At 33.5% G+C, this 10,804-nt stretch overlaps 3 protein-coding genes across 3 annotated transcripts; 1 reads left to right on the top strand and 2 right to left on the bottom strand.

Annotated features, from left to right (window-relative positions):
- Positions 1-5,783: 5,783 nt before the first annotated feature.
- On the top strand, positions 5,784-6,650 carry LOC133179287 (P2X purinoceptor 7-like). Its single transcript, XM_061314074.1, has 3 exons — positions 5,784-6,037; positions 6,180-6,401; positions 6,491-6,650. The coding sequence occupies exons 1-3, from the start codon at positions 5,796-5,798 to the stop codon at positions 6,648-6,650; spliced, it is 624 nt and encodes a 207-aa protein (XP_061170058.1). The 5' UTR covers positions 5,784-5,795.
- Positions 6,651-6,709: 59 nt separating this feature from the next.
- On the bottom strand, positions 6,710-8,876 carry LOC133179442 (uncharacterized). The gene is made up of 7 exons (XM_061314198.1): positions 8,629-8,876; positions 8,195-8,478; positions 7,906-8,092; positions 7,562-7,819; positions 7,297-7,468; positions 7,061-7,209; positions 6,710-6,956 (listed from the first exon to the last, which is right to left on the bottom strand). Exons 1-7 carry the CDS (start codon positions 8,684-8,686, stop codon positions 6,745-6,747), a joined length of 1,320 nt encoding a protein of 439 aa, XP_061170182.1. The 5' UTR covers positions 8,687-8,876; the 3' UTR covers positions 6,710-6,744.
- A 77-nt stretch (positions 8,877-8,953) lies between these two features.
- LOC133179285 (THAP domain-containing protein 10-like) lies at positions 8,954-10,205 on the bottom strand. Its single transcript, XM_061314073.1, has 4 exons — positions 9,792-10,205; positions 9,504-9,587; positions 9,310-9,403; positions 8,954-9,204 (listed from the first exon to the last, which is right to left on the bottom strand). The coding sequence occupies exons 1-4, from the start codon at positions 10,200-10,202 to the stop codon at positions 8,954-8,956; spliced, it is 840 nt and encodes a 279-aa protein (XP_061170057.1). The 5' UTR covers positions 10,203-10,205.
- Between the last annotated feature and the right edge of the window lie 599 nt (positions 10,206-10,804).

Genomic DNA, 10,804 nt, shown 5'->3' with positions numbered 1-10,804 from the left:
TCGTCCGTCTGTCTGTCTGTCTGTCCGTCCGTCTGTAAACAATTTTTCAAAATGCTACTCCTCCTACAGTTTTGGTCTGATTTCAGTATAACTTGGCACACAAGTAGACTACACTAAGATACATAATTCTGTGTATCGGTTTTTGATTTCAATGAACGGTGTTGCCATGGTTACTAAAAATAGAAATTTCTGTGAAAAACATTCAAAATGCTACTCCTCCTACAGTTTTGGTCTGATTTCAGTATAACTTGGCACACAAGTAGACTACACTAAGATACATAATTCTGTGTATCGGTTTTTGATTTCAATGAACGGTGTTGCCATGGTTACTAAAAATAGAAAATTCTGTGAAAAACATTCAAAATGCTACTCCTCCTACAGTTTTGGTCTGATTTCAATATAACTTGGCACACAAGTAGACTATACTAAGATGCGTAATTCTATATATCGGTTTTTGATTTCGATGAACGGTGTTGCCATGGTTACTAAAAATAGAAATTTCTGTGAAATACTTTCAAAATGCTACTCCTCCTACAGTTTTGGTCTGATTTCAGTATAACTTGGCAAACAAGTAGACTACACTAAGATACATAATTCTTTATATTGATTTTCTGATTTCGATGAACATTGTTGCCATGGTTACTAAAAATAGAAATTTCCTTGAAATACCTTCAAAATGCTACCCCTACAGTCTTGGTCTGATTTTAGTATTACTTAGCACACAAGTAAATTACACTAAGATACATTATTCTCTGTACCAGTTTCGGATTTCGATGAACAGTGTTGCCATGGTTACTAAAAATAGAAATTTTAGTCCGATATAATAATAAATCTTGCCACAAAAGAGACTAAACCAAGGATCATTATTCTGTTTATTGCTGTTGCAAAGTTTCAAGTTAAAGTGCTACTTTTATCTTCCTTTATAAATACAACCAGTAGAGCTACAGTCTCGTCAGAGACTTCTGGTTTTGTTATATCACAAGTTCCACCCCAAAAATAAACTGCTACTGGCTTGTGTTCTTTAGCAAGATGAGGGAACTCTTGTATCAATACGTCTACTAGCTCCTTGGTCGTTGCCCCCTTCTTATACAGGAAGATGAGTGGCAAGGATGTGTCCTGTCTTATCTGCTCCAATCGAATGCCTTTACTGTCAGAGAGCAAAATTGCTATGCTTTGTGACTGTTCCTGTGGAACTACCAATGGTCGTGACTCTAGGAAATGCACCAAATCCTTTTCTGACCGCTACAATAAACTTTGTTCGCAGTGAACAATGAAAATAATTTGATGTCCAAAGTGATCGCTGTGAGCACCAAGGGCATGCAAATTCTTAAGCGTGATTTTTTTTATAATTTTATTACTTCTAATTATTTAATTCTTCTCAAAATAAATGAATAAAATTTTATTTCCAATAATCTTAATGAATTTACTTATAATTTACTCGAAAACTCTACTTGTTAAAATTGTTTTGCTTTTTATCTAAAAAATTGATGCGAGTATTGTTTAATTTGTAAACACCCTGTACCTCTAGACCTTTAATTCTATGATTAGATTACATCAATAAACATACGATTTGTTTGTACGATAAAGTCAATCAAAATTAGTACATGTTTAATATTGAATTAAAGAAACAAGGTTTTTCTGAACACGGCAGTGACTAGTTACTGAGTACCTCGAGATATTCCCAATCTGCACCCCCATACATTGACGTGAAACACGTGCGCTTCGCTTTCACAATCTGCAACTCGTCAAAGTAGCAAGTATCCTTCCTGATGTGGAACAATCCTGGACGAATCCCACTTATGTGACACCAGTTGTAGTGCTTTTAGTTGACGGCACCACAAACCCCGCTAATATATAGCGAACAAATAACAAACGCGAGCTGGCCACAAAATATACTTGTATTGTGTACTGTATAAGCCCGCGTAAAGTCATGGGGAGATAACTAAAAAAGAACACTGTAAAAATGGAAAATAAAAGATGTGTGTAAAATCAGTCCGTTTGCACCATAATATCCATAATCACAGATCCGAGACTATAATTATTCTGGTGTCGAGGAATCAAAAATGGACTTTCCTTGACCTTTTCAAGAAGACTATGTAAAAGTTTCAAAGGGACAGAGTAAAGTTTGGTGCGAATATGATGTAGACCTTACGTAAGGTAGTAATGAATCAAAAGAGACGTCGTGTATTAAAGGTTTATTCTTAGACCGATGCCCATGACTACGCTTACGTCTCTGTGTATGGTTAAAAAGTCCCATCACATTTACATTGTTACACTGTGGACTGGAAAGATTTCCAACACTATCGACATTGTCATTGCATCCACTTAAAATTTATGCCATAAATGACTCTTCCGTCAGCAATGGTTTTCGCGGGATAACAATTTCATGTTACCCTAAATAAAAATGTAAATTTTTTGTTGTTGCACTGAATGTATTTAGAATGCAAAGAAAAAGCCAGAGTTAACCGTACACGCACATTCTGCGCAGTTAACATTTTTTTTATATAACCGGATGTCAAACATTGTCAACCGTACTGGGAGAGCGTGGTTTACGCACGTTGTAGGATAACAGTACTTTTTAACAAATGCTTTTAAACCAATTAAGTTTGACTATTTGACATGAAAAGTATAACAAAAATAATAACTCCACTCTTTCGCACGAAATCTTACCAAAATGTTTACAATTTGTAAATTTGATCAAAGCATTTTCATTAATTTATGTTACAGTACCCGCATCGTTATTCTTTACAGGATACACGATACGATAGGATACACGCACGATACGATAGGATAAACGCACGATACGATAGGATACACGCACGATACGATAGGATACACGCACGATAGGATAAACGCAAAACACGATAAACGCAAAATACGATAAACGCAAAACACGATAGACCTGATAAACGATCTTCACGATAGGATAAACGCAAAACCTGATAGGATTGTTTCACAATGCGAAAGGTTTTTTTGACAAGACGAAAAGTTTCTTTTTGATATACTATAGTATGATACTTTTAATTACTTACAAAGCCGCAAATCGAAATGATAAAACATTTTAAATTTATCATGATAAAACATTTGAAGTAATTATGCTTTGTAAAAGATATGGTGTTTTAGTCAATAAAATTGATCGTCATTAAATTCAAACTGTAATTATTTTAAGAATAATTCCACTCTATGATGGAAATTAGGCGATTTTTTGTGTAATTATACAAATGTCGAAATTCCTTCGAATCGTTAAATTTGAATTTTGAGTCCGTAGACAAGCGAAGTTTTACACCCAAGTGCAATAAATTCACGAAACGCTATAAATATATTCATTATTTTAACAAATAAAACCTTATGAAATTCATAACAAACATTGATTATTTTTACGGAAAAAACATTAAAAAAAATGAAATATTTGGATTCAATATCTTTTGCTAGAAGTCTGCGAAGTATCCAAAATCGGCTTTAATAGTTTGTATTTAATAATTCAAATCTTACCAAAAAAAAAAAAAAAAAAAAATTAGGGGGGGGGGGGCAGAGGTATTGAAAAATTATTGTTATAATTATTTTAAGGTTAATGCTTTCTCCTCCAAGTTTTTACGAATTTGATTTATATTTTATATAAATTAATTAATTTTTTTTACGTTTTTAAATTGCTGAAATTGCTAGTTGCATTGAGACAGACCGTGCACTGGACTGTGAATAATTAATCTCTCCTATATATAATATATATGTCACACATATCCCGTGCACATAGAAATTATTAACATATTACAAGTACATTCCAAGTACATACATTGTACATGTATATGTATAAATGAGGAAGGAGACATGCGAAAAAAATCGAATTTAATAAAATTGATAAACGTCACTAGATCTGTCATCATCTATTATCCGAAAAAATATCGCATTTCCATTCTTTTGTATTTATTTTGGTATTTTTATAAGCCTGTAAGATTAAGCTAGAAGGGAGCATGCAGTCGTATAAATTAAAAAAAAATGTTACAGTGTACCAGCATGTGTAGTATACAGTAGTAATATAATGCTTATATAATATTGCCTATCGACAATAATAATGTCTTTAGCCATTTTTGTTTGCTTTTCAAAACATTTCTTTTTAGACCACACCCCCTCCCCCCGGCCGTCCCCAAAGAAATGATATTGCTTTCTTAGCGTGCTTGTGTTATAAGCATTTACAATAACAGAATTTGTATCTACTATAGATACGTGTAAACTAAGCTTACAATGTATATGAATATATTTATTGGGTACTTAAACTTTGTATTAAATAATATTGAATGGTTACGTACACTTGTTTACAACATATTAGAACACACACACAAAAATAAATAATAAATCAATTTCCACAATTTGACAAGTGGATTTTCGGATTGAATAATTGTCAATTATTGCTATTAGACTTTGTAATATTTGTTACAAAACTTATCTTATATAGGATGACATCGGCAAAATTAGACAAAACTTTGTAAATTATGAAAGTCTTAACCCCATTTGAGGCACAGTCAGCGGGGAAGGGGGAGTCCATACCCCCCCCCCCCCCCAAAAAAAAAAAAAAATCCGATTCAAAAAGCCACATATATATATGTTTATATATATATATATATATATATATATATATATATATATATATATATATATATATATATATATATATTGACTTCAATATAGTCACATATTATATGCAATCGATAAACACGAATAAAATTAAATACAAGGTATTTACCAGTCTTGTGTATCACCTTAGAACCGGGCGATTTTTTTTTATGTGTCTTTGAGACGCCTTTACATGTAACAACGACAGACAACACAGAAAACCCTAAGATCCAGAAGTACCGCAAGCGCATTTTTTTTTATTTGATCACACCAATCACGTTTATGACTGTAAACCTATAAAAATTACATAAAAATATACAAATGAACTAAATCAACGGAGTTTGGAGGACAAACCTCGCCTATATTTTGTTTGATTCAATTATTCAATTCTTAATCTGTAACGGAAGTGTACATTTACCAATTTTCTTAGTATAAAATCTTTAATTGTTAATTAAGTGTTGTTCATAAAAATTATGAAGAATAACCAGAAAATAAGTAGATGCATTTCATTGAAACCCAGTAGGGTTCAAGGTAAGTACTTGACACCAGGTGAGAGCTAGAGTTCAGATATGTCTACGTTGAATACACATGGGCCGGTCATGTAGGGGAAGGGGGGGGGGGTCTTGACTTGACAAGAAGACAGTGTACTGATTAGGCAGGTAGGTGTCAGTTCTCTTGTCACGGGAGCGCTTCCACTTGTCACTAAGTTACGGTATATATTACTTCATCTCCGCGCCGAAGTAGGTAAGATGTATAATAAAAATTTGTGTGGTTTTGTTTATTAATTTATTTATTATTTACATCTTCTAAATGCAGTAGTTAAATATGAATGGCAAACATCTATATTATAATATATACTTATCAGAGAAAAATAATAATACAAAGGAACAACAAAACTTGCGTGCATAGAATTTTTGTTTCCGTTATTGATAAAAAGGATAGCCTTAAAGATAGGCCACAGAGATATTTTATAAGCAATGATAACAAAGAATTTAATGCTTGGATCATAAAATCGAAAACCCGGTGTAAAATGATGCCGTAGATCCCGAGATATTTATAGCTAAACATGCTCATTCACACCTGCCCAAGCGATCGATAATTCAGCCAAGTGCTTCTTCCGGTGTAAATGTTTACAATATCTGTGACGTCACACGTGGGTCTTGAGGAATCCCATGTGCTCTAAAGAAATGGCTGAAGTATCTGTCAACCCTGAAAATGAATCTCCGTCGGAAAGTTCTGAAGATGAGCAAACGCTAGATTTGTCCTGTGGATCATCTAGTTTTGACGAAAGTGTTACTGGCGAAGTCTATGACACCAATTCCATCGCTCCATTCCGATTTGAGCCATACGAAAGTGGGTCAAATGAATCAGACTCTGCTGACTCGGATGATCAAGAAAATATAAACAGCCGCTTACAAAACACTGATTGGTAAATTTTTTAACATTAACCTTGATTTATTAAAAAAAAAACATATATAAAAAATCTGTAATTGAAATTAATTATTTACTGTAATATACTCCGCAGACACAAAATTATAAATTAACCCACTCTTTAAATTGTTTTATAATAGGTGCACTTGTGGGAATTGCATACCAATGCCAACTGCAACGGAATCACTATGTTGTCACGAAGTTGAGAAAATACACTACCTATTTGCAGACTTAAATTCAGAGGTCCATTGTATAACCGCCCATCCTGGTTTTCAACCAGCATGTTTAAATACATATGTTCTACAGATAGCATACTATCAGTACAAACAACAGTACAGGGAAGACATTGAAGACTCTTCTGAGTATGTTTATTGTTTAGTTTAGTGTATTGCATATTTTTATTGTTGTATTTTATTGTTATATACATCACTAAATTGGACATTTATTTTAGGAAGTACAGATACACAGCATATCGCCAACTGGCTAGATGGGCTTGGGGATATCTTGGAAGGAAAATAAGGGTTCCACTACCATCATGCGCAGTGAATCTTATACGGAACACGTTTCCAAGTGAATCCGGACATTACACAGGATTTAAACTGGCTAATTAAAATATATTCAGAACTAAGGCAAATATTACAAATATTTGGATTCACCATTCTTGAAAAATAAATCCAGTTAACATTATTTACAGCCAAGAACATTCTAACTACATTCAGAAGACTCGCATTCATCGTTTTCATGTGCTCTGTTAGTATATCTTGACATTTTTTCCTGTATGGCTCGTGTCTTCTCTGGTCTTTCAAATGAACTACAAAGTGGAGGGGGGACTGGCTGATCATCAAGCACTGTACTTGAATTCATAGCATATTCCTCTGCTAGGGAAACTGCCGAATTCATAAGACGTTCAATATATTCTGTGAACAAATAAAAGATTTTTTAAAATATTTTTTTCTGATTAACGCTTGTAATTCATAATTGAAAAAAAACTGTTTTGAAAAATAGAAAGAACAATACATACCATAAGTACATTCCACCTTCACTTCTCGAACTGTGTATTCTCCCTTCTTGTATTTGGGAAAAATTATGTCGAAACGTTTGTTTCCTTCTTTTGTTGAGGCATGTTCTCTCATGCCATTCTCATTGTAATGGAGTGCAGCCAAAAGAATTCTGTAATAAAATATCATAATTGAGTGTGTAATTTAAAAATTGAAATGAATGTATTTGATTTTTTTTCCTAAATGAATTAATTTATACCTTGATAGCATCCCCTGATAGGAAAACCCAATCATTTTAGGAGCAAAATGATTAATTACAGAGTGGAATCCTTCAAGTGAAGCTGTTTGTTGCCCAGGAGATAATTTTGGAACATCCTTTTTCATCTGTGTTGACATAACAATGTCCGACAATCTTTCAGCAACTTTTGTTCCTATAAGCATATCATTGATTGTGAGGTATATGATTTATGCTTTAAAATGTTTTTCATTTTAATTAATATATTCATAAAATAAATTTAGCCTACCAGGCTCAAGCCACTTCTTGTGTCTTTCTATACCCTCTAATGGGCCATGTAGACAACTGTCATATAAATCTCCGTTGTGTTCATGTATATTTTGAACATGATTTGCAACAGACTGCCATTTTTCAAGCATCATTTGCCCATTTCCATCTGGAGTGGATGCTGCGGTCCAGTAAAGATGATTACAAATACTGCGAATCCACAGCTGTAGCCTTTCACATTCTTTCTCTTTAGACAGGGCAGTTAACTTTTTTTTCAAACCTAGAATAAAAATAAAACATTCATAAAATTTAAAAGAACTGTTCCCGATTTGACCAAAACTGGATTCATATTTATGTATCATGTACCTTTAGCAACATGCCAAACATCAAAGTGGTGTATAGTCTCAGGCATTTCCTCTCGCACATACTTTACGATCTGTACATGTCTGTCTGTCACAATTTCTGCAATTTTTAATCCTTTTTCTTTTATGAAATTGATGCTTCTAATAAAGCCTTCTTTCTCCATGTGGTAACTGCTTTTAACCTCATTGCTCTGAAGTGAGAATAAATATAAAGTAATACAATGTATGGTTTTCTCTCTACTCTTTTTTATATACATGTACCTAATAAGTAAATTGTAGAGCAATTAATTTACCTGTACTAATTGTACATTTATCACAAGTGACAGTTCTAAATCTAGAATGGCATAACTTCCAAATTTTGCCGAATGTCCTGGTGTGTCTGCTCGACCGTCTCCGCCAATCGTCAAGTCTTTACCACTCTCAACCATCTTTTGAAAATAATTATCTTGAAATGTTTTCCAAACAGAGCAGATAGATGGGTGCAGATAATGCTTCTGATGTTGAAAAAATGTATTTGGTGTAATGGTTTGAATATTTATGTGTTCCATGAACCTCAGAGCTTTTGAAGGAAGTAACCCTGTTTAGAAAAGAAGACATAAAATATTGATGAATTTTGACTATTTAATCATTTTTAAAAATTTTTGCAAGAGAAATTTTAACTGCCATAACTGAAACTAGTAAGATTTTCTGTGTATTGGGAAAAATACGATAAAAAAAATTAATTTACCTGTAAATAGAATTGCTGCAGATAAGAGAAGGTTTCCTGAAGGAACAGACCCAGTCATAGGCTGGCTGTCCCAGGTACGCTCATACCCACAGGTACCACAGGTTTGATCTACCTTTACTAATGAACCTATGGTCTTCTTTATTTGAAATAGGCATAAAGATGCACATGATGGACAAGATTTAAACAACTCTAGCAGATGTGACTCAAATACTATGAATTTTCTTTCCTTCCAAACAGCTTTTTCAGCGTCACTGAAATTAAAAAAAAAAAGATAATTATGTAGTCATGCATAAACAGCACTATTACAAGCTTAATCTTAAAGTTTTTACCTCTCCGTTGTCGAGGAAATGTCTGACTGTGAATCATCCGATAAGCTCGGTTCATAGTCAGGGTCTACACACTTGCTAGTAAAATTTGCTGCATGTGGGGTGGTTTCAGAACACTCCTCAGATCTCATTCTTTCCCATTCATTTCTTTTTCTCAGTTTTTTAAGGTCTTCTATGTCCTCTAAATTTCTGTTGCACTGTATGCCTATACTGGTAGTGTGTTGACGTTTTTGAACATTCGCTTGAATTGCTAAAATATAAAACAACATTCTCTCAGTGTGGAAATTGTTATAATAACAGCATTTATGGCATATGTTCATTTCTTAAGCATAACTTTAAAAATTTAGATTTTAACCTTTATCCATCGTCTTCAGTTTTGTCTGACATCTTTTAGATCTTTTGTGCACTGACTTTCCTCCAAACTGTAATCCAACACTTCGGGTTGTGCTCTGTATACATAGATAATTCAGTATATTTCTTGTTCTAATATTGTCAACAACTTTTAATTGTACATGTATTAAAAGGAAACACGTGGAAAGACCTAGCTACCTCTGTATTGGATAACTGAATAGAACCTTCATCTTCCATTTGAACATCAGAAACTTCCGTTGCAGATGTGGCCGTTTGAATAACCTTTTAACAACATTTATTAAAAATTAATTAAAGCAATTATTACTGTTTAAATTTATTAACAACATTGCTAAAACGTTACAAAGAAGAGGGGGGTGGGGGGGGGGGGTATTCATTAAATGACCAATGCCACATAGATGTAATGTTTACTAAAGCTGTAAAATATTTAAAAACGTGTTAAGTCAATCATTTTTTTAATCGACTTACCCTCATGCATTCCCTTTTTCTAAATGCCGGTCTCATCTTCTTAGGTTGCGAAGGACGCTCGGGAGATTCATGGCGAGAAAGTGAACTGGCCTCTGCTCTCTTGTCACTATCAACTGTTTGAACAGTTGGAATAGCCTCTGGTAGAAGATTTTTTTTCTTCACCTCTATTCCCATTGACTTTTTAATAGAATATTCCAGAGGATAGCAGTTTGGAGCAAAGTGTTTTTCACACAACACTGAGAACTGGGTTGGGGTCGTAAAATCCTTCCTCTTCATTTTTACAAATGAAATCCACTTTCTCCGAATTTCCGGGCGAGTTTCTTTAGGAAATTCATGAAGAGATACATTATCCCGGTGTGTGGAAGTGCAACCGGCCGCAACACAAAATTTTCCCGATTTTTTCTTCGACATTCCCACGTTTTCAACGATAACAGCATGCACTGAGACACACGTGTGACGCAATTTCCGGTATTTTGTTATTTTTAGAGAAAGCGTACAGGTGTGCAGAAACCTATTTTTAGCGTTATCTCTGCTATTCATTGGAATTATTGGGAAACACTTATACCGTTGTGATCGTGTTTTAAATCTACATTTTGCAGGATTAAAACACGTAACCTCTGTGGCCTGTCTTTAATAAAGATACTGATATTTTTTTTATTCATAATTTATTTTTTGCACACATACCTAATGTTTTATGTTTCTATAATTATCAAAACAAAGTTAACAAAGGTCTCGCTTTTGTGACTCTGACTGTGTAAAGGGATTATAATATTTCTATCTTTGACAAAAATATTTCTTACATATCGACAAATTTAAAAAAAAAAAAACAAATGACTCAAATAGTAGATCGATTATTTCATGTACAAAAATAGAATTTGACTCTCGATTTATGCTCTCTGCTTGGTGATGGTACTTGAAGTTTATTTATTTATTTATTTTCTTTAAAAAATATACCAGAGTTAGAGTATTAATTTCTCTTTTTGTTCAACAGTTAGATTAATCCTAAATAAATT

Source organism: Saccostrea echinata, unplaced genomic scaffold (assembly GCF_033153115.1).
Source record: "Saccostrea echinata isolate AGI-Se365-2 ecotype Australia unplaced genomic scaffold, CSIRO_AGI_Sech_v1 ptg000004l, whole genome shotgun sequence".
Lineage (NCBI taxonomy): Eukaryota > Metazoa > Mollusca > Bivalvia > Ostreida > Ostreidae > Saccostrea > Saccostrea echinata.
Note: the sequence above shows the minus strand (reverse complement) of the source record. Positions and strands in the feature narration are given on the sequence as shown.